The 23384-nt window shown below is 38.7% G+C and overlaps 2 protein-coding genes across 5 annotated transcripts in view; one reads left to right on the top strand and one right to left on the bottom strand.

Moving 5' to 3' along the window:
- Positions 1–17452, top strand: part of LOC140486934 (dual specificity protein phosphatase CDC14A-like) — a 97114-nt gene extending 79662 nt beyond the window's left edge. Inside the window, exons 13-15 of one of the 3 annotated variants that reach the window (XM_072586143.1) lie at positions 1957–2004; positions 10662–10778; positions 15695–17452. In XM_072586143.1, coding sequence (XP_072442244.1) covers positions 1957–2004; positions 10662–10778; positions 15695–15734 — 205 coding nt within the window. In that variant the 3' untranslated portion in view covers positions 15735–17452. Of the gene's footprint in view, positions 1–1956; positions 2005–10661; positions 10779–15694 lie in introns of those variants that run through there. The other 2 variants (XM_072586152.1, XR_011962675.1) reach the window with 2 other exon arrangements.
- Positions 17453–19106: 1654 nt separating this feature from the next.
- LOC140486944 (intracellular hyaluronan-binding protein 4) overlaps positions 19107–23384 on the bottom strand; it is a 54855-nt gene continuing 50577 nt past the window's right edge. For both annotated transcript variants that reach the window (XM_072586191.1, XM_072586180.1), the window contains one exon: positions 19107–19893. In XM_072586191.1, coding sequence (XP_072442292.1) covers positions 19837–19893 — 57 coding nt within the window. In that variant the 3' untranslated portion in view covers positions 19107–19836. The remainder of the gene's footprint in view (positions 19894–23384) is intronic.

Raw genomic sequence — 23384 nt, 5'->3', positions numbered from 1 at the left:
GGAGAGTAGGCATAAATGGGTTTTTTTCTGGTTGACAAGATGCAACACAAATGGCTTGGGAGAGATCAGTATTCAGGTTTTTTTTTACAATAAATATATAAATGACTTGGATGAAAGGACAGAAGTACAATTGCCAGATTTGCTGACAATGTAAACGTGGGTAGGAAAGCAAATTGCAAAGAGAATACAAGGAGGCTACCAAGGGATATGTATATATTGAATGGGTAAAGATTTGCCACATAACTATAATGTGGAAAAAATGTGAAATTGTTCATTTTGGCAGAAGAATCTAAGTGATGAGTTCTGAAGTACAGAGGGATCTGGGTGTTGTAGTGCATGGATCATAAAAGATCTGTATGCAGGTACAGCAAGTAAGGAGGGCATTGATGAGACCACATCCAAAGTACTCTGCAGAATCTATCTTCATTTAGAAAGGATGTAAATGCATAGGAAACAGTTCAGAGAAGGTTTTTTTAATCTAACACCTGGAATGAATATGTTGTTTTATGAAGAATTGGATAGGCTGTTTATAATTGTTGCAGTTTTTAGAGTAAGACTTGACTTCTTTGAAGTCTGTTAAGATCCTGAGGGGTTTTGATGGTGAATGTGAGAGAATGTTTTAAGTAGCAAGTGATAATGGTATAGAATTTGCTGCCACATGATTGGAAATTGACATGACATTATTTCAAAAGGGAGTTGGATGGACACACCAAAGGAAATAAATCTACACAGCTGTGATTTGAGTGGGGAAAATGGGACTGATGGATTGTTTTATGCAGGGCTGAAAGGCTTCCTGTGATGCTTATGACTGATTCTGTAGCCCTAAGTAACACTGCCATTCTGAAGCAAAAATTGGGTACAAATTAAACTACAGCTCAGAATATAGTACTAAACTTCTCAAACAAATCTTCAGTCTTGCCCATTGCCTACAGTCTTGCAAACTACTCAGTCTGTTTTTTTTGCCCCCTCCACTTGCTACCAAGTTTTCAATCTGTACAGTCCATTGATCATACAGCTCCAATTTTGACTTGAAATGTTATTAACCTTTACAAATTAATAGAATTTATAACTCTTACTGGTGCAAACCTTTTTTTTTTCCTGAAGTTGTGCAACTTTGGTATTCTTTGTCTCAGAAGGCAGGGGGAGGGGAGTGGACTAAGTGGGATAATTGAATATTTTTAAATCAGTGGTGGATAGATTCTTGTATGGCAGGGGAATCAAAGGCTATCAGCATTTCATTGGTTTGTGTTTTCAATTCCATTTGTCAATCAGCCATTATTTTATTGAATAGTGAAACAGACTTGAGGGGCCAAATAGTGTCTCTTTGCTGTTTTGCATGTTTATATGATACATTCGTCATATCCTGCAGCTTTTCTACTTTTTGTTCAGACTGCAATAACTGTTTTTGTGCTATGTCCCTTCAAGTAATTTGTTTCACTTGATCATATTTTCCACCTCTACATGCCTTCCAATTCCAGTACCATAATCCTCCATCACAGCTTTTCTCACATGCAGCCCTATAATCTGCAACTTATTGACCTAGTATTCTGTTTTAGTATGAAATCAAAACCTTTCCAGAAAGTTATAGAAAATTGTTTCTCTCAACAGTTCAGAATGTATCAGTGGCTTCTGAAGGGTAGTGATATTGGACTTGAAACATTAACTGTTCCTTGCTCCACAGCTGCTTTTGACATCCCTGAACTTCTCCATGTTTGTTTCAATGACAAGCTAGTTTCACTCTATGTATTGGTTCTTAAACAAGAAATTTGATTCCTTTAAATTCCCCATGTACATAAGACATTTAAGTGCTTGTCTTATTCTATTTTAAGGCAATATATTCTCTGTCCTGTTTTATAAATTGTATAGATCATGCATTTCTGTTGTGTCAGCAAATTGTGTATTAGTTGACTTGCCATTTGTTCACCTGTCGAATTGATTTTGCATTACCTATTTCAGATTGGAAGAAAATAAAATGCACACCAGGTCGTCATCGCAGGCATTCAGGTAGGTGTCTGTTTCTTACTATGTTGCAATTGACCACTTCTAAATATGGAATTTCATTAGGCTTATCACATTATAATTGCCTTTGTTTAACAAATTAAAATAATATGACCATGTTATTCTCTGCAATGTAAGAATATACACAGGCAAGACAGCAAGTGATAGACAGCTATACATCCCACAGCTGGTGGATCAGATGAAACACTGCATTTCTGCTACACTATTCGTAAATGGTGTTGACAGTTAAACAACTAATGAGGGAAGAGTGAGTCGATAAATAGCCCTTTCCTCAATAATGCACAATACCAGCAGCCAATACACAATAATGGTGGTGTGTGCCATCTATAAGATGCACTGCAGCAACTTGCCAAGCCTCCTTCCAAAGCACATTCCAAACTTGTGACCTACAACTTTGAAAGACGAGCAATCCGTACGTGAAAACACTACTTGCAAGTTTCTCATCTGTCCACCTACCATCCTGACTTGGAACTAACTACTAATTTACTATTATTAGATTGAAATCTCAACACTTCCTTGCAGCGCTATGGGTATGCCTACAGCAGATTAACTGCAATATTTAAGAAGGTAGATCACCATCATCTTCCAAAGGGCAATTATTGATAAAGGTGATTTGCCACTTATGCTCTTCCTAATTGCCCCAGAAAAGGTGCAAACTTGTGGCGAACCACTGTTTTGAACTATTTAGTCAATTTAAAGTTTGGGAGAAGATTTGTAGCTCGGGTGCTTGTTGTTGTGGTTCTGTTCGCCGAGCTGGGAATTTGTGTTGCAGACGTTTCGTCCCCTGTCTAGGTGACATCCTCAGTGCTTGGGAGCCTCCTGTGAAGCGCTTCTGTGATTTTTTTTCCTCCCGGCATTTATAGTGGCTTGTCTCTGCCGCTTCCGGTTGTTAGTTCCAGCTGTCCGCTGCATGGCACTGTCCTAGAGGCATGGCACTCATCCACAGATTCAATCAACAAACACATCGACCTGGACCCAATATACCGACCACTGGAACTGACAACTGGAAGCGGCAGATTCAAACCACTACAAATGCTGGAGGAAAGATCACAGAAGCACTTCACAGGAGGCTCCCAAGCACTGAGGATGTCACCTAGACAGGGGACGAAATGCCTGCAACACAAATTCCCAGCTCGGCGAACAGAACCACAATATTTAGTCAATTTGCTGGAGATATGTCCATACTGTAGGTATAAAGGGCATTTCAGGATTTTTTCCAGTGACCGTAAAGGAGCAGCAATATTGTTCTGCATCAGGGTGATGTGTTTCATTTGAGATATTCAAGTGAGCATTGGATAATTATTTAGATAAAACTAACAGGCAAAGATAAGGAGGTTGTCACTACACGATGATGCTGATTTTTTAAAGAGTGAGCACGGGCACAATGGTCTTAATAGTTGTGGGTGAAAGTTTGCTCGCCGATCTAGAAGGTTCACTTTCAGATGTCTTGTCACCATACTAGGTAACATCATCAGTGAGCCTCTGGTGAAGCACCGGTGTTAGTGACCTACTTTCTATTTGTGTTTAGGTTTCCTTGCATTGGTGATGTCAGTTCCTGTTCCTAGAGGGTGGTAAATGGGTCCTAAGTCAATATGTTTGTTGATAGAGTTCAGTTGGAATGCTATTCCTATAGGAATTCTCGTACATGTGCCTGTTTGGCATGTCCTAGATGGATGTGTTATCCCAGTCGAAGTGGTGTCCTCCTTCATCTGTATATAGGGATACCAGTGAGAGGGGGTCATGTCTTTTTGTGGATAATTGATGTTCATGTATCCTGGTGGTTAGTGTTCTGCCTGTTTGTCCAATGTACTGTTTATTACAGTTCTTGCAAGGTGTTTTGCTTGTTGTCTATATGGGGTCTTTCAAGTTCATTAGCTGCTGTATTAGTGTGTTGGTGGATTTGTGGGCTACCATGATGCCAAAAGTTCTGAGTAGTCTGGTAGTCATTTCCGAGCTGTCTTTTGTAGGGGAAAGTTGCTTTGGTTTCTGGACGCGTTTTGTCTGCTTGTTTGGGTTTGTTGCTGAGAAATCGGCTGACTGCGTTCATTGGGTGCTCGTTCTTTCTGAATATGCTGTATTGGTGATTTTCCTCTGTTCTGCATAGTTCCTCTGCACTGCAGTGTGTGGTGGTTCATTGAAGTAATGTTCTAATGCAGATTCATTTGCGGGTGTAGTTCAGTATTTAGTCTGTATGCGTTGTTTTCCTGTAGATGCTGGTTTGAAGTTTCCCATTGGCTGTTCGCTCTACTGAGACATCTAGGAATGGCCTCCTCCTAATGGTATCATGATGATGTCTGAAAATGAGCCTTCCAGCTCAGTGAGCAAACTTACATCTGGAACCTCCAACCTGAGCTACAAATCTTCTCAAAACTGTTAATAGTAGTCTCCTGTATTGATCTTCTCTATTTTTGTGAGGGGCCTGGAGGGGAACATGCTGTGGAGTTATCCTTCTCCATCTAGATCATAGGTTTGGAATGAGCCATGGGGAATTCCTATATTGCCCATACTTTAAACGGTTCATGCTGCCACAGTGTGCTTGTGATGGAGGGAATGAGTGATCAAATTGATTGCTGAAGTGGCGATCAAGTGGGCTGCTTTGTCCTCTATGTTGTCAAGTTTCTTGTTTGAATAAAATCCATCCAGACAAGGAGATTTGCATCCAGCAACCACAATCATCTTCATTTGTTCTTGCTATGACTCCAGCCAGTGGTGAATTTTGCCCTGATTCCCATTGAATTCGGCTTTACCAGGACTGTTTGGTGCCAAACTTTATTAGATATTGCATTGATGTTGAGTAGAGAGGCAGGAGGCTGGAAGAACACATCAAGCTAGGCAGCATCAGAAGGTAGAGAAGTCAATGTTTCAGATGTAACCATTCTTCAGGACTGGTGTATGGGGAGCTGCAGTTAAAGGAGGTGGTGAAGTGGGAATAGGTGAAGACAAGTAGAGGGTATGACCTGGTTGGCTAATGGAAGGAATGAGTCCAGTTGGTGGCAGGGAGGTTATTTGAAATTGGAGAACTCTTGTGTGCTCCTGGGCTGGAGGCTGCCCAGGTGGAAGATGAGATGTTGTTTCTCCAATTTGGTTCATTCTGGCAATGGAGGAAGTCAAGGATAGTTATGCTGGAAAGGGAATGGGAAAGGAAATTTTAAAATGGGCTGTGACTGGGAGGAGTCCAGTTGGCCCCTGGGGGCCTGGCTGCAATGCTCGGCGAACAATTCACGATGTAGGGAAGACTCTCTCTACCATGCTGAGAGCACCTGATGCAGTAAACTAGGTTGGAGGAGATGCAGGTGAGCCTCTGTCTCTCCCTGGAAGGACCGCTTAGAGCCCTGGATGTAGGTGAGGGGGAATGGTGTACCGGCAGGTTTTGCATCTTTTCCGGTTGCAGGGGAAGGTACCTGGGGATTCAGGAAAGTCGTTAGGGAGAGTGGCGCACACCAAGGACTGTCTGTGGGAATGGTCCTTGTGGAAGGCAGAGAGGCAGGGGAAGATGTTCTTGCTGGTGGGGTCTAGTTGCGGTTGGCGGAAAGTATTTAAGGATGATGTGTTGGATGCAAAGTCTGCTGGGGTGGTAGGTGAGGACAAGGGGCCTCTGTCTTTATTGCATTTGGTGAAGTGGGCGGTTTAGAGCAGTGGAATGGGGAATGGAGGTGGTGTGGCAGAGGGCTGTCCAGATAACGGAGGGAGGAAAAGCACTTGTTCAAAATAGGTGGACACTTGGGATGTTTGGGAGCAGAATGTCTCTCCCTCTGAGCAGCTGTGCCAGAGAAATTGGGAGAAGAAGATGGAGTTCTTGCAAGATGCTGTTGTTAAGGGCAGTCACTCTAATTTCACCTCTGGAATATAGCTCCCTTTACTCCCATTTGGGCCACACTTTTGTGAAGCCTGGAGCTTTGTGACCCTATGGAATCAAACTCTGCAACAGTCAGCAGCTTATTGCTGAATAAGTGTCACATATAAACACTCTTGATGACTCTTTCCATCACTTGGTTGATTTATCAAAAATACACTGATCTAACAGTAATTGACCAGCTTGAATTTGTCCTGAGTTGTTTTTTTGCGGAGAGGCCACATCCGGGTGATTTTCCACATTGTCGGGTAGATGCCATTATTGCAGCTGTAGTGGAACAGCTTGATCTGGGATGCAGTTAGTTCATGCACACTAATCTCCAGGATTGCTTCTGGGATATTGTCAGGGCACATGGTCGTTGTTGTATCCAGTCCTTCAGGTGTTTTTTGTGATATTTTGAATGTATTAAGTTGTCCAAAAGTTGTCATCTTTGTAATGCTGGAGAATATGGGAATGAATTATCCACTTGACCCTTCTACCTAGGGTTGATTTCTGTGTTTCAGCCTTGTCATTGCTCTGATGTGTTGGAATCCTCCAGCATTATTATGGGACTCTTTGTCTCCTTCAATCTTTAATCGTCTGCCATCATCCATAGTTAGATTTGGAAGGACTGCAGTTATTGGATAGAAAGTAAATTACAAGGAAGTGTATTGATGCAATGGTCCTGAGATGTGTGTGGTCTTATTCTTTATCAACTTTGTATCTGGTAAGTTATGAATATCATTAACAATTATATTTATGGAATAATATTACCCAGATCACACAACTACGCTTTAACTTAAGGAAAAGGAAAAAAAATGGTCTGCAAAGAAACGTTTTTGGATCGGACGAAGGTGGGTATTATTGAAATAAGGCAGAATCTTGCCAAAGTAGAGCGAGAACAGCTATTTCAGGGTAAATCTACAACAGGACAGTAGGTGGTGGGAAAAACTCTCAAAAAAGAATTAGAGTACAGGCCCAATAGGTTCCCTTTAGAGTGAAAAGTAAGAGTAACAGGCCCAGAGAACTTCGGCTATCTAGGAATATTCAGGACTGGCAAGAAGAAAGTGTCTTTTAACAGGTACAAGGGAGCCAATCAATCAAGAGGGGAATCTTAAGAAAGCAACTGGAGAGCAAATTGAGAGCATGAAAAATATGAAGGGGAAGAGGATAACCAGGGTAAGAGTAGGGCCCATAAGAGACCAAGGAGGCAATCTGTATGGGGAACAAGAGGAAATTGGTAGGGTATTAAAACGAACACTTCACACCTGCCTTTGCTTTGGAGAAGGAAGGATATAGATACAGAATTCAGAGAGAGGGACTGTGAGGTTCTTGAACAGATTGACATTGACGATGAGGAGGTACTAGAGACTTTCACAAGCTTAGAGTGGATGACTTCTCACAACTAGATGAGTTGTATTCCAGATTTCTGTGGGAGATGAGGGAAGAAATTACAGGAGCACTGATGCAAACATTTAATTTCTCACTGGCCACAGGAGGTATCGGAAAACCAGAGGACAGCTAAGGACAGATTCCCACTTTTTGGGAATGATGTTAGAGATAAACCGGTGAATTACAGACCAGTGGGTCTTGCATCTGTGGTAGGAAAACTATTACAGAAAATTCTGAAGTAGAAAGTTGATCTCCACTTAAGAGACAAGGTTTGATCAGAGGTAGCATGGCTTTGTCTGAGGGAGGTCATGCCTGACAAATTTGATTTTTTTTTAAAAGATGGTGACCAGTTGTGAAAATGAGCATAGTGCGGTTGATGTAATTTTATGAATTTCAGCAAAGCCTTTTGACAAGGTCCCACATGGGAGACTGATAAAGAAGATAAAAGCACATGGGATTTAGGGTAATTTGGCAAGTTGTATCCAAAACTGGCTTAGTGAAAGGAAACCAAGTGGTGGTAGAAGGCTGTTTGTGCTGGGTCCCTTATTCATGACGTTTGTAGATACAAATGTGGGATCGATGGATAAGTGTGTTTGCAGATGACACATTGAATAGCTGGGTGGCTGATAATAAGGAAGGTGACTGGGTTACAGGAGAATGTAGTTTGATTGGTCAGATGGGTAGATCACTGGCTGATGGAATTTAACCCTGAAAAGTGTAACATGATGCAGTTTGGAAGAAGTTACAAGGTAAGGGAGTACGCCATGAATGACAGGATAGGAGCAACTTCAGAGGAACAGAAAGATCTTGGGGTGCTTGTCTATAGATCCCTGAAAGTAGCAAGACAGATTAATAGGGTAGTTAAGGCATTTGAGACACTTGCCATCATTAGTCATGGCATAGATTATAAGAGCAGGGGGGGTTACAGCAGGGAGCTGTACAAAACTTTGGGCCAAAGCCAGAGTACTGTGTGCAGTTCTGGTCATAACAGTGTTGGAAAGCTGTAATTCAACTGGAGGGGGTACAAAGGGGATTCACCAATGTTGCCTGGTGAACATTTTATATTTGCAGAGATTGGATAAGCATTGGTTGTTTTCCTTGGAGTTGAGAGGGGAACTGATTGATGGGCATTGACAGGATGGATAGAAAGCAGCTATTCACCTGGGTCAATAAGGGGCTATAATTGTAAAGTTTAGAAAGACATTTAGAGGTGATTTGAGCAAAACCAACTTCCACACTGAGGGTGTGGGAATCTGGAATGCACTGCCTGGGAGATTAGTAGAGATGGAAAAGCTCACAACCCTTTTTAAAAATTACTTGAATGAGCACTTGATGTCATAACACTTAAGGCTATGGGCCAAGTGCTGGAAAGTGAGGCTAGTGTTGACATGGCATGGTTTTTGTGTAGATTCAACTGGCCAGAAGTCCTCTTTATTCTGGTTCTATGATTCTAAGTGGAACATAAATTAAATCAATCAATTACCTTTTATGAGATGTTAACATTGCTAGCTAGGGCAGTGTTTATTGCTCACCTCTAACTGCTCTTGAGAAATGCTCTTGTGAACCAATTCTTGAACAACTGCCACCCATGAGGGTAGCTACACAATTGTGGTGTCTGGCAGTTCTAGGACTCTGACCCAGTAACAATGACAAAATAATTAGTATCGTTCCAAGTCAGGACAGTGCATGCCTTGGAGGTAAACATGTAGGTGGTGTGTTCTCACCTGAGCCTCCAGCCACTAAGATGAGCACCGTATTTAAATTGAAGCCTGTTCTGAAATAATTTAGAATTTATTAGCATCTTGTCTTGAAGCTTAATCTCATTAAAGTACTTCTACTTAATTTTGGAGTTTAATAAAAAATCAGTTTTTTAATAAACTTTATGGAGATTGTCTATCCTTTATCTGACATTTGGTTTGGAATTAATTTTACTAAATGTCACACTTCAAAGGACCTGTTTAAAGCGAATCCAAATATAAATAGCATTATAATGTAGTCATCAGTTTGTTTAGGTGTAATAATGACTCATTGACAGCCAGTTAAATGTCACATTTTCAAAACATTAGAAAACATAGTAACAGGTTTGTGTTGAAGAGAAGGAAAAGGAAATGGAGGGGGAATATTGGACAGTCAACATAAAACATCTTTTATGTCAGATTTTGCTCTAAAGTAGCAGTCATGCCTCAAAATTAAAAGGACATGGTTTGACAGAACATAAGCCTATAATTGTAAATGATCTTTTTCAATGTAGTAATAAAACATAAGATAGAACAGTACAGGACAGAATGATACAATGTAATTCAATACAGCCCTTCAACCCACCAAGCCAGTGCCAATTCCTATATCTTAGACTCATTACTTATTGCTTGTGTGTGATTTCTATCCCTCCATTCTCCTCACTTGCATGTGTCTACCAATGTATACCTTAAATGCTGCTAATGTGCCTGCTTCCATCACTTTCACTGGCAGTGTTCCAGGTACCCAACACCCTCTCGGTGAAAAGTTTTCCCCATGTTTCTCTAAACATTCCAAATGCACAATCTGAGGTGCCCTTCATTGAGCTGTTCAGCCAGCATTTTCTAAAAAGGTCCCATGGCACTTTTGAATAAAATCATAGTTTGGGTTAGAGAGAGGTGGTTTATTTTTTTACATTTAATAAAGTACAATTTCAGTTATTTATTGTTTATCATTCCTGTTGTGGAATGTTGATGTGTGCAAACTGGTTGCTGGATTTTCTACTTTGCTAAAATACTTTCTTGAACTGAAGTTCTGTGAAATATATTTGTTATGAAAGTACAACATAATTGCAAGTTTATTCATCCCTTTTTCAAATGTAGATTTTTTTCCCCCCCCAACATGGTCAGTACTATTCATAAAAGGTGTGAGGAGGAAGAGGAGCAAAGCTTCCTGATAAGTCATTTCATTTTAGTACCAGAAGCATGCAAACTATAAAGAGGAACTGAGGGAAGTGTATGTTCGGTTGCCAATAAATCCTACAACATATGCAAACTGACAAAATAGTTAATATAGTTCCAAGTCAGGACAGTGCATGCCTTGGAGGTAAACATGTAGATGGTGTGTTCTCACCTGAGTATGTAATTAAGATATCCTTAAAACGTTTTGACACATCTACATTGGCCTGCTGTGTTTAATAATCACTTAATTTCACAACAGATTACGTTGTGATTCATAATTGCATTCAATGTGTCCCTATTATTATTATTAAACTGAGAAATACAAGTTGAATCTTTTTATCAAACCCACCAGGAACAGCAAATTATAAGCAACGTAACTGTTTCAGTCAGGCATGAACTGTTAAAAATGATCAGGTTGGTTTAACTGAAGCAAATTGCTAATTTGGTGGCCTTTTTAAAGACTGACTTTATTTCTGTTCCAATTTAACTACATGCAAATATAGGATAATACTGCAGTCTAGCGCACAGAGTTGCAAGCCTTCAAATCCACGTGCTGTTCCTGGTATAAGCCCTACGAGCAAACGGACAACCAGATCCATGGCTGCAAACAATAATCTGAGGTAAAAAGAATTTCTGTGGGTATATTTTTTAAAAAAGCATCTTAATATACTTTATATTGTCCAAGGAAATAAGAGATTCAGGATAAGTGAAAAATTAACATTAGGTTTAAAACTATTAGCTGATATCATGAAATATGAAGTGGATTCTCGATTATCTGCTTATATTGGCAACGTAGGAACCTGGATAAAACTAAGCATATTTGTTTTTAAAAATATGACTAACAGGTTTTTTTATTGGTCTATTTTATATCTAAGAGTGAAAGCAATGTTGTCAAGTACTATCACAATGAAATACTTTTTTATTATTGTTGGAAAGAAGGAAATGGATACTGTATACTGTAGCAATTCCTGTATAGAAAAAAGTCAGCAGTATATTAGTAGTCTTGTTCATTATTGTAAATTATTTTGGAGAATACATTCAAGCTCAAATATATTCTTCTTTGTGGTTTAATTTAAATGAATAGACTAAGCAGTGAACTTTTCTGCCTTCCGTGTTTATGCTCTCTTCCTGCAGCTGTAGTACACGTGCTATATTGCAGTTCTCCACCATTCTCCTATTATCTCTCCAGGCTTCTACTTTTGTCCTACTCCCCTAATGCTTTATGATCTGCGCTCTCTCAGCTACCAAAAACTGCAGAGAAACAGACAGATCACTGATATTCAATGGAATTACTGTCCCTGAATTCCCTACCATCTGGTTCAAAATTAAACTCTTGCCAACAACAGTGTTCCTACGCATCAAGGACTGCAATACAAGATGGCAGCTCAATACCACCTCCTTCAGGCCAATTGGGGATGGTAAAAATTAATGGCCTTGTCAATAACACACTCATCCTGTGAATGAACATTAAACAAAAATGTCCCAAGGGCTACCATTGATCAGAAACTGAACTGGATCAACCATATAAATATTGCAGCTACAAGAACAGGTCAGTGGCTGGGAATTCTGAAGCAAGTTAACTCATCACCGGACTCCCTAAAGAATAGCATCCCATTCACCCTGTTCTGCACTCACTCCCTTTACCACTGAAACATACTGGCAGCAGTGTGTCCCATGTACAAGATGCACTGAAACAACTCTAAGCTTTTTTGACACAACTTCCAAACTTCTGACCCCTAACACTTGGGATGGTCAACAGATATATAGGAACAGCACCAACTGCAAGTTGCCCTCCAAGCTGCCCATCATCCTGATTGGAAATATAGCTGCTTTCCTTCACTCCGTTCTTTGAACTAACATCAAATCATGAAAGCACTGAAATATTAAGATAGACGAAAAGGTCTGCATGGGTTTGGTAGGGATGCAGAACATGAAAACCATATTTTGTAAATTGTCGATTAGAATTACTGTGCTCTAGATATAACTGCTCCATAAAGCCAATATTTTAATTAAGCTGACATTATGTCACAGGCCTCCGTTTCGATAACCAGCCTTTGTCAAATGCTTTCGTACAAAGCATTTGACAAACATCCATTAAATTCCCTTCAATATCCTTCTCCGTTAGTACTTTGGAAAATTCATTTGGATTACTCAAGCATGATGTGACATTTACAGACCCATATTGGCGATTTTTAATTAACTAAAAGCTTTGCATGTGCCTGTTTATTTTTCCCCAATTTATTGTTTCTAAAATGTTACCAACCACTGATGTTAAAGTGACTGGTCTGTAGTTAGTATGACTATCCTAGCATTCTTTCATGAATAAGAACAGCACATTGGTACTTTCTAATCCTGACAATTCCCCCATATCTTGGCAAGATTGGAAGGTTATGGTAGGCCTTCTGCTCATAAACTACAGCCTGTTTGTGCTGTTGAACACACCAACTGCTATTTTGCTCTCCGCATTTTCCTTCTGCTCCAACCACTTGGACTTGGCAAGTCTTGTTTGTCATAGCTGTCCATGCTGTTAACTCCTATGTGTGAAAGTAACTTGTGAAGCAGCTAGCTCAGCAAAGCTAGTTATAAAGCCAGTTTGAAATAGTCACATGAACCTTTAACTTATGTTTTGCATTGCTTATTAAACACATCATACAAACCTAATCAGTTATAATAGCAGTTTTTCCAGAATATCTTTATCAATTTTCACTTTATTCTTTATCTCTGCTTCGACTGATATTTTGTTAGCACCGATGCAAAGTACTCAAATATTTGTGTTGTCCAAAAACCTCTAAGCATCTATCATCCATTTCGTCTCCATTAGGCCCCACTCTACCTTTTTGCTATCCATTTGATCTTTGTGTTACATGATTTTTAAGTTCTCTTTGTTATCTGCCATATTTTTAGACTGACTCTTTACTAGTTGTATTTTCTTCTTTACTTCTCTCAATTTATTATTAGCCAAGTTCTCACCTAAAAAATTAACTTGACGTGCATCATAAAGCAAAACAAAGGGTTTGTCGTGCTTTCTGTCCTCTTTCAAGGAACAGTGGCTTTGGTTCTTTCGCGCTTGATGTATTTCACCTCTACCCAGAACTTCTCTCAAGATCATTTTGTTATGATTTCATCTTCAATTCCATTTTACTGTAGGTAGATTTCAGTGGATTAAGAAGAAATTAGTCATCTAGGAAGTTAGAAGTTCTTGCAGTTTGCCATTGCTAATTTAAAACTTCTGATTGTAAATTCTTAACCAACTGTTTCCCCTAGCCCATTTGGTCCACCTCATTAGGGCAGCAGGGTGGCTCAGTGGTTAGCACTGTTGTCTATGTCAGGGATCCAGGTTTGATTCCAGCCTGGGGGGACTATCTGTGGAGTTTGCACATTCTTCCTGTGTACGTGTGGGTTTCCTCCTCCCCACAGTTCAAAGATGTGCAGGCTCAGTGGATTAGCTATGCTAAATTGCCCATAGTATTCAGGGAAGTGTAGGTTAGATGCATTAATCAGGGGTAAATGTAGAGTAATAGAGTAGGGGTGGGATACACTTCAGAGGGTCAATGTTGGGCCAAATGGCCTGTTTCCACACTGTAGGGATTCTATGATTTCTCAATACAACATCCAGAAATGCTACGAGCTTAGGGCCAAGAACAATCTGCTGAAGGAAATTTTGCAAAACATGTTCATTCCTCACATTCATTATACATCACCACAAATCAACTAGAATAATATTAGAGTGTCAATATTGCTACCTGAATGTCTGGTTTTCATACTGAAATATTATTAATTAAACTACTTAACTATATAATTTCCCAGTCCTGATTTTATTTTTAAAACTGAATACTCAAGAACCCATTATCTATCTCCTACTCTAAGTCCCTGCTTGCTTGTTTGGAGATATTTCAAGCTGTTTCTCCAATCTTTTTCTGTTTTCTGCTATTCCAGCTGATATCTCCAACTAGGTCCTCTGCTATAATCCAGTAAATACTTTTTTGTCAAGTCTATTTCTCCTTGAAACACTTTTTTTTAGTTAACATTTTGAAAAGGTGTCCTGCTTACATCTGTTTAAATGATGTGCCACATTCAAAATGATTGTAATGCTAAAATGGCACAGACACTTCGTGCAGCTTGACATCAGCTGGCTGCAATGGGCTGCTGCCATCACCAGACATGGGGTGAGATAGATGTGGCAGCTGGAGCTGACAGAGAATCTTCCTCTCCATATGGTAGGTAGTCACCTCCATCACTCCTCTATTCACCCAGGCCTCTCCACTGTCTCGGTAGGGCCCCTCCTAGTGCTGCATCTACTATGTCTGTTCCTTTCCTCCAATATTGAAGGAATGATCCACTTCCTTGTCTAAATAACAAAATGGCAGTTATGCAAACAGGGTTGGTGATATCAGTTGGCTGACATTTTGTTCTTGTGTGTGTATGATCATTGCTTTCACAATAAACACAACCTTCCATGTAAAGTGACCATGCCCAGGTCTTTACATTTAATGCCCCCACTCTAGTACAAACTTTTCCATAAGTTTCAGAAAATGTGAATATTTTAAACAACAAATTTATAAAATCATCTAAATATTCTTGTGCATGAAGGTTTTGTTAAATGCAGAAAACATGAATGTTATTAAGGCAAAATTGTGAAAATCCAACAACTAGCCTACATATTCAACAAGTATATCTTGTGTAACTTCATAAGAAATTTTTGTACTGGAAAATATTGATTTCTTTTGACCTGTTTCATTAAATTTTAGAGGTACAAGTACACATTGCTTCAGTCTTTGTTTTATTCCCTAGTTTTACCTTTTAGTGTCAACTTTTAGAATAATATTGAAAGGCATTACAATTTTAAGCTTCCCTGAAGGATGGAGACAAAGTGGAATCAAATGTTTAAAATATGATACTTCTGCACCACTTTATTTTGTAAATATGAAAACAGATGTAATTCAGTTGCTGGTTTAGATCCCAACTTGCTGAAAGTTAATTTTGAGATTAAGTACATAAAGGTTTGAATTGCAGAAATTAAATTTGTTTTGGTTTGTTAAGGTAATGTACCCCTCTCAATTGGCATGGGTAAATCTAAGCAATGAATCCACTTGACTAAAGGATACGTCATATTAAACATTTCATTTCACTTTTTCCTATCATTGGGTGAAAAGGTTGATGGACCAAAGAGGCAGCTTGTTATAGGTCTAATGCTATTTTTAAAAGGCATTGCAGCTAAATGCATCCTGTCCTCACCTGACATTCACATGCTGGTTTTATTTCCCCCCCCCCCCACTTCCTTGAATTCCCTTCATGGGTTGTGACAAATGAATCATAAACTAAGAATGAATTTGAAGAGTTTAATATGACTGCAAAGAACTACCATAAGTGTTTTTGATTTGATTTCACCCATATTATTCCTCTCCCCCTCCCCCCCCCCCCCCACCCCTGATAGTGGTGCCTGGGTTAATTTCTTGAATGAACTTATTCTGTATAAAATGCACCCTAACTTTTGTTTTTTTTATTATGCACTAATTTATTGTATCTGTTTTTAAAGTCACTCGACTATTAGCACTAAAGTACCATTGCTCCGTTAACATTCACACTTTGAAGTGATACCTTGAACATTTGTGGAGGAACCTGGAGAACAAGATTTTCTCAATGAACTAGGAATTTATTCCAGAGCAACACCTTCGCATCATCAGAAGAGTTCTGCAAAATGACAGTCCTGACCTTGAACTCCTCTGCCATTCCACCTTGAGAACTTCCTGTCCATAACATAACAAGTAATGGTAATAATGGATCTTTACACTTCCTTTCGTACATCAGGTTGCAAAGAACATTAAGAAAGTTTTAAAACAAGTGTTTACTGTCCTGTTGCATAATGCATTGTACCCGAGCTGTGAAGCAGAAACCAAGCCTTTAAGCACCATCTTATAGCCAAAGTAGAAAGTACAACACGAAATGTGGTATGAAGTGAAAACTTCATGCCATTATATTTTCCAGATAATGATCATGAAGGAACTAGATTATTGAAGAAAGTTTTTTGACATTGAAGTTTATACTGAATCAAACTTTCAACTTTAAAGTTGCAATTTTAATCACTTTTTGTGAATTATGAATGTTATGTATTCAGATGGTGCCTCCTTCAATTCTAAAGATAGATATCTATGTCTGTCACTGAGATTCTCATTGGTTGAAGTAGTTTGCTATTTGTTAAATGCTTTGAAAACAGCCACCATCTATGCATTTGGAAAAAAAACCCTGCAATGTTAGCAATGAGAATGCAAAATACCCCAAGCAAGTGTTGTCCTACACTAGACACTATCCGTAGCAAACAAAATCCTAAAACTTTAAAGTTACAACTTTTCATTTAATGAGAATATGTATTGAGAGCTGTTACTAAGATTACTTCATGTAAAATAAACATACTAATAATTCATTTTCTTAAATGAATGGTTATTAATTTTCTTCAAATATTGTTTAAGGAAACTTAAAAGCCAAGTGACCTTGTAATTAGACAAATGTTCTACCTGTTGTGTGGTAGAGTTGATTTGGAACAGTAAGAGTGCTGTTAATCTGTTGGAAAGATTATAAAAATCTGACCCAAATTTGGGTGAAGGGTAATATTTTTATATGCATGAACAAGTTGTATTTTCAGTTTTTGCAGTGAATGTCTTTTGAGAGTGGATTTTTAGCTACAGTTAGTGCTGTGGATTGGATGTGTGCACTTTGTCTGGAACAGTACTGTAAGAAACTTTTTAACTTGTTACAGAACTTTGTATATTCATGTTAAAGCAATACAGTACTGCACAATGTTAGGAATCAGATTTTTAAAATTCTGGTTGAATTATTTGCATTTGCTTCTGTTTTAGTCTTGAGTGGAATCTGATCCAGTATAACTGGTGTACATTTTTTAATTTGGGTGAAAGGTATTTTTAACTATGGAATTGATCTTTTCTCTGGTTTAATTTGTTAATGTTTAATTAATTGCATTGCAAAGCCAGAGTTAAGCAACTTATTTTGTACAGAAATGTATGCAGTAAAAAACCTTTTGACAGGAAATAAACATAGCATTTTATGTATTTGCATTCATTTTAAGATGAGAAATTCTGTGATATCTTTTAATGCCACTTTCGAACTGAAAATGGGAGATACACTAACTGGTTCAGTGGTAGCACCCCATCATTTGTCTCAATAGCCCTACTTTCTTAAAAACAAAACCTTTTGAAAGTGCCCAATACATCATCACAGACTAAAAATTTAAAATTCATTATTTTAAAATGTAACAACTGACCTAAGATTGTGACAATTTTAGAATCTGTTTACTGCAAATGGAAAGGTTTAATTGGAAGCATTAGCTTTCACAGCGCTGCTCCTTCATTAGGTTGTTGTCCACCTGGTGAAGCAGCAGTACTCAAAGCTAGTGCTTCCAAAAACCTGTTGGACTATAAACTGGTGTTGTGACTTTTAACTTTGTATACCCCAGTCCAATACCAGCATCTCTAAATCCATAGCAGTACATACATCTCTTTGCAGTGTGCCAATGTAAAAAAAAGCCCATCATACTTGATGTATCCCATCTGAAGTAGATTAATAAATTAAGCAACCTGTACAAGCATGTTATGACACACCTCCAAGGGAGGGGAGAGACTTGACCATGGAACCTCTGGCCCAGAGTTGTGGCCAAAAATATCACCAAGTCACAATAAGGTAGAGAAAATTGTTGGTCCAAACTTAAATGAGCCTGACTGTTAAGTCAACTTGGCTTTATTTACTAGACCTGTCAACATTGACTCTAATTTCTACATCTCCCTTCCCCCTAGAAACACCCCATTGTAGAGTTCAGATTGGAATCTTTTATTACTGAAGATTCTGTGAAACTTAGATTTTTAGAGCTCCATCTTCTGGAGCAAGTAAGTGTCACCAACAAACAACTCAGTGGTACTATCTCAACTACTTAAAGTTATTTACAAGACAAGCCTACAGTTTGGTCAATATTGACCAATGTGTGTATAAATCTAGTTTAGGGCCTGTTTTGCATAGCATGGATGCATCATAGCATCCTTATGCTGAGCCAGGAGCCTTTGGTTCAAGTCTCGCCTGCAGCAAGGATGTCTAATTTCAACAGGTTGATTAGAAAATGTCTAAAAGACTACCAGATGTTAATATTGGATTCTTCAGGAGTTGGACCTTATGGGAGTTAGGCAGAATATTGAATTAAAGCACCATCAGATGAGCATGCTGTGCCATTTGACAGACCATTTGCTGGTGGATTAAAAATGGTCCCCCTCCTGTTATTTTAGGTTTTTGATCAGTTTTTGTTAAACAAGTCCACTCAGTTAACATCCACCACATTTTCTTCCTGTAGCACTGCCACAAACATGCAAGCTCATCAATAGTTAAAAACAAATGCAATTACCACAGAGACCCTAGACTCAAGCTGATAAATTTAAGGGGAGAGGAGAAGAGAAGAGAGAGTGCGCGAGAGAGAGAAAAGACAGCTTTTTGGAACTGTTACTACCCTGTAAAGTCCTCAGCCATTCTAGAAAAAGGCAACCAGCATCAGGACCAAATTAAAAAGGGGAATATTACCATTTTGTCAGAAATCACAGCTTCTGACAGACTAAAAACAGCCTCTGTCAAAGGACAGGTGTATTCATTTAGCCAAATAGGTCATTCTCTGCAATTTAAGTATCAAAGTAACAATTGGCTTTCAGCATTTTGGCAAGACAACTCAAACCAGCAACTAGCAGATGCACTAGTAAATGATTTTACTCAGTCATACAATGGAGTAATCATTTATAAAAACAAACCCCTGAATGTTTTCATAGTGTGTGTCTAATACTTAGTAATGTAACTCTGCTGTACTTAAAGTGCTACATGACAATCCCTCACTGCTTCCATAATGTAAGCATTAATAATATTGAATTCAGCTCCATGTATAGCAACATGAAGATAAAAAGAACTAACTTTCAACAAATCTGCATTTATTCTATCAAGTTTTCACAATCATTTACCAAAAAGGCAAATTATGCAGTGTTTCCCCTTTACATAAGTTAGTCCAAACTTCACAAATTTTAACACTTGGCTTCCAAAAATGGACACTAGGGGAAAAGGATTTTTTTTGAATTTGTGGTCTAATAAGCAACTTTTCAAGTTCAAGGACTTATGCAATGTTTAACATGGCTTCAAAAAATTGCAATTGCAGCTGCTTCTGCTGAATAGGCACCAAAATATGCCATTTCCATAACATGCCTGCAATACTTCAAAATTTACAGATAACCAAATAAATGATAGACCATCTTTGTCAGAATATAGGCTGCATTCTCTTACCCGTGTGCTTTTTCAGGAAACCATTACAAATCAAGCAAACAATTCAATATTTTTAATATATAGCATTTTTTAAACATCAAATATACCTCTCTTCAGCAGTTTAAGACATTTGCCAATATCACACAAAGTAAGCACAAAGGGAGGTGCTGAAAACTCAGGAGAAATGCCATCTTTCACCCACACGCATTGAGTGAAGTCTATTCACAGTCAGTCGTGAACAGCAAAGTCCAAATTCAGTAGTTGAGAGCCAACTGCCACTCCTTGTAGTCAGTACTGCACACTGAAGCAAAAAGCCTCTCTTTCTGATGTGCCAAAACTTATTTTCTTCAAGACTGGTGCCAGTTACCAAATTTCAATGTTGCTTCAAGCAAGAGCTGGGAAGTCCTCTGGGTCATCAGGATTGGGAGCACTTACCCGTGTCTAAAGAAAGACAAAATTACCTTTATATTTTGCAAAGGAACAACTGCAACAATTGTTTATTTTTGTGCCAGACAGGAATAAACAGGAAAGATAGTTTTGACCTTGTCTAGCAAGGGAAACTAGGGAGTGTTAGATCCAAAGAAAGGACATTTCAATTAACAGCAGACTGATTCACAGCAATTTAGATTTCAGCAAAGGGAGAACAAAGGGATTAAGAGAGTGGGAGAAAGTAAAGATCACAGATGCTGGAGATCAGAGTCGAGAGTGTGGCATTGAAAAAGTACAGCAGGTCAGGCAGCATCCAAGAAGCAGGAGAATCGATGATTTGGGCATTCCTGTTGAAGGGCTTATGCCTGAAACATCGATTCTCCTGCTCCTCGGATGCTGCCTGACCTGCTGTGCTTTTCCAGCACCACACTCTCCATTAAGAGTGGAAATAGAATGCAAAAATAAGCTTTGAGGAACATACAAACTGGTTGTAAAAAACTCCAGGTAGGTGAAAAAGAAAAGATTGGTGAAGACAAATGTAAGTCCCTTACAGGAACAGAACAAGTTAGAATGGGAAACAAAGATGGCTGACAAAATACCAATTAAATATATTTTTGTTATGTGAGAGGGAAGAACGAAGGAAACCAGTAAGAATATGATATTGGGGAAATTGATGGGATAAGAGGCCAAAATATTCCCAGGGCCACATGATTTACATCCCACTTTAGTCCAGGTAATAGTGGTCATCTTTCAAGATTCTATAGACTTGAATATTTCCCATGGATTGGAGAGTAGTTAAACATAATACATCTGTTTTTTAAAAAAAAGGAGGTAGAAGGTATCGCAGTGGGCAAAATGCTGAAGTCCATTATAGAAGATTTAACAGCAGAGCACTCAAAACAGACAGGATCAGACACAAGTTAGCGTGGATTTAGGAAAGGGAAATCACAATAAATCTTCTGGAATTTGAGGATATAACAAATTGTATATAAGAGAGAGGCAGTATATGGTTTACTTAGTCTTTCAGAAGGCATTTGATAAGCTCTCACATAGAAGATAAGCATGTAAAATTAAAGCAGATGAGGGTGATGTATAGTGGGGGTCAGAACTGGTTTGCAGACAGGAAACAGTAGGAATAAACAGATCCTTTTAAGGACCCCAGCTACTCACAATATATGGTACGAAATCATAGGAGGGAATTAAATGTTATATCTCCAAGTTTGCAGATGACAAAGTTGGTTGGGAAGGGGACCTCTAAGAAGGATGCAGAATTGCTTGTGTGACTTAGAATGACTCATCAAATGCATGGCAGAGAAGGTATATAGTTAAATGGGAGGTTATTCACTTTGTATGGCAATAGATTTGGAAAGGGGGTGGTGCAAGGAGACTGGAGTATCCCTGTACATTAAATCATTGAAAACAAGCATATAAGTGCAGCAGGTGAAAAAGGCACCAAATGCTTTATTGGTCTTCATAGCAAAGAGATTTAAGTACAACAGCAGGGATGTCTTGCTCCAATAGTACAGGTTCTTGGTCAGACCATACCTGAAGTGGTGTGCAAAATAGCTACTCTAATAGCTAACTCATGGCCACTGACCAAAAGGGATTAGACAGGTGATTAGCATAGCATTGATGGCTAGCCCCAAAATAAAGGTATATGAACAGTGACAAGAGGGGAGGAAGTGGCAAGAAGATCCAGAGGTAAGCCAACGATCATCTTGGGAGAAGACTGGAAGCTCCCCCTGAGGAATAATGAGACCACCAAAGACTACTATAAGAATACATAGGACCTCTGAACTTTGGGAGTGTGCTGCCTCTACTCCTCCATTCTATAGAATGGCTCTGGGATTGGTATAGCATTCTCATCTGTCACAAGTCAGATATTTCCTTTGTTTGCATTATAATATCCTGTATCTAAACTGTTGCTTCTCAATAAACTCAAAATTACAATAAATTGTCAACTAAGCTAGGTAACGTGATCATGACTGTCCCCCTCCACCCACTAAAATCACAAGATAAAGGCTGTTTCTTATGTCAGTGGTTTGATTCTGGAATCACTTCTGTTCACGGTGTACACCAATGGATTGAACATGAATTCCTCTATCAACTTTGCTTGTTACATCCTCAGAGAACTCTAGCAAACTTGTCAGATATTACTTCCCTTGCACAAAATCATGTTGATTGTGTTTGATTCCATTAAGTTTTTATAAATATCTTTTGTTCTTTCATAAAAGGAATTAACTCCTAGCAACCTCCCAAAAGAGTGTTCGGCTAACTGGCTTATAGTTTTCTGGATTTTCTCTCCTTCTTCAACAGGGCATCACTTTAGCTGTCTTCCAATCTGCTGGAACCCCCCTGAATTCAGAGAGTTCTGGAATATTTCAACAAAGGAATCTATTATTCCTGCTGATGCTTTCTTTAAAACCGCTGGATACAGAACATCCTGGCAACTTTAGCCCTGTTAGTTTGTCAAATGGTTTGTCCTTCCTGATACAGGATTCTTCCCTCTGTTGGCACCTTGCTTATTAAACATCCCGTTGTTAATGGATAAGTCATCTATTGTGAAGCCCAATGCAAAAAACTGGTTTCAATTATATGCCGTTTCCCTGTTACTTATTCTACAGCTGCATTCTCCAAGGGTTTCACTCATTTTGGCTATTCATGTTGCATTCCCATAGAAAGTTCTTGCTGCAAATTTTGAATATTTCCTTTTTTTATTAGCTCTTTAATCATCCATAGCTAAAAAATTCCCAAACTTCTGGCCTAGCACTAATTTCCATCTCTGAATACCTTAGTTTTTGATTGGATATACTCCTTGGCTATCCTTGTTAATTGTAGATTGTTCATGCTTCTCACAGAGTTCCTTCTTTTGAGTGGAAACATTTTTGTTGAGTATTATGAAGTATCTACTTAAGTACCTACCACTGCTCATTCACTGACTTTTCTCAAACCCACTTTGACAACTCTTCCTTCACACTTCTGTAATTGCCCTTCTCGTAGTTCTGGATAATGGTTTCAGATGGGAGTTGCTCTCCCTCAAAGGGAATTTGAAATTTTATCTTGCTACTTCCTAGAAGGATCCTTAATTACAAAGGATCATTCATTCTACCAAACCGTGCCACATGCACCACAGCATTTCAAGAACGTCACACATCACTTTCACATGGGCAGTGAGATAGGTAATAAATGCCAGCAATGTCCAAATCCAGTAAATTAATTTTTAACAGTCATGGAACAGTACCATTATTTTTTGAATCAGAGATAGTGTTAACATGCACACATATTTGAATGAGTAGTTGAAGGAAAGACATTGGGTAAATGAATTGAGAATCATTGTTCATGTTAATTTCACTTTCCACACGGGCTAGTAGGAACAAATGGCCTGATTCCATTATATAATTTCTTTGTCATTCTGTGCAAGATCTACTTAAGATTTGGATTAATCACAATACATGAACAGAAATCCCAAAGTGAACTTGCATAACCATACCTTTTACAGTCCA

The sequence above is a fragment of the Chiloscyllium punctatum genome, chromosome 2 (genome assembly GCF_047496795.1).
Source record: "Chiloscyllium punctatum isolate Juve2018m chromosome 2, sChiPun1.3, whole genome shotgun sequence".
Lineage (NCBI taxonomy): Eukaryota > Metazoa > Chordata > Chondrichthyes > Orectolobiformes > Hemiscylliidae > Chiloscyllium > Chiloscyllium punctatum.
Note: the sequence above shows the minus strand (reverse complement) of the source record. Positions and strands in the feature narration are given on the sequence as shown.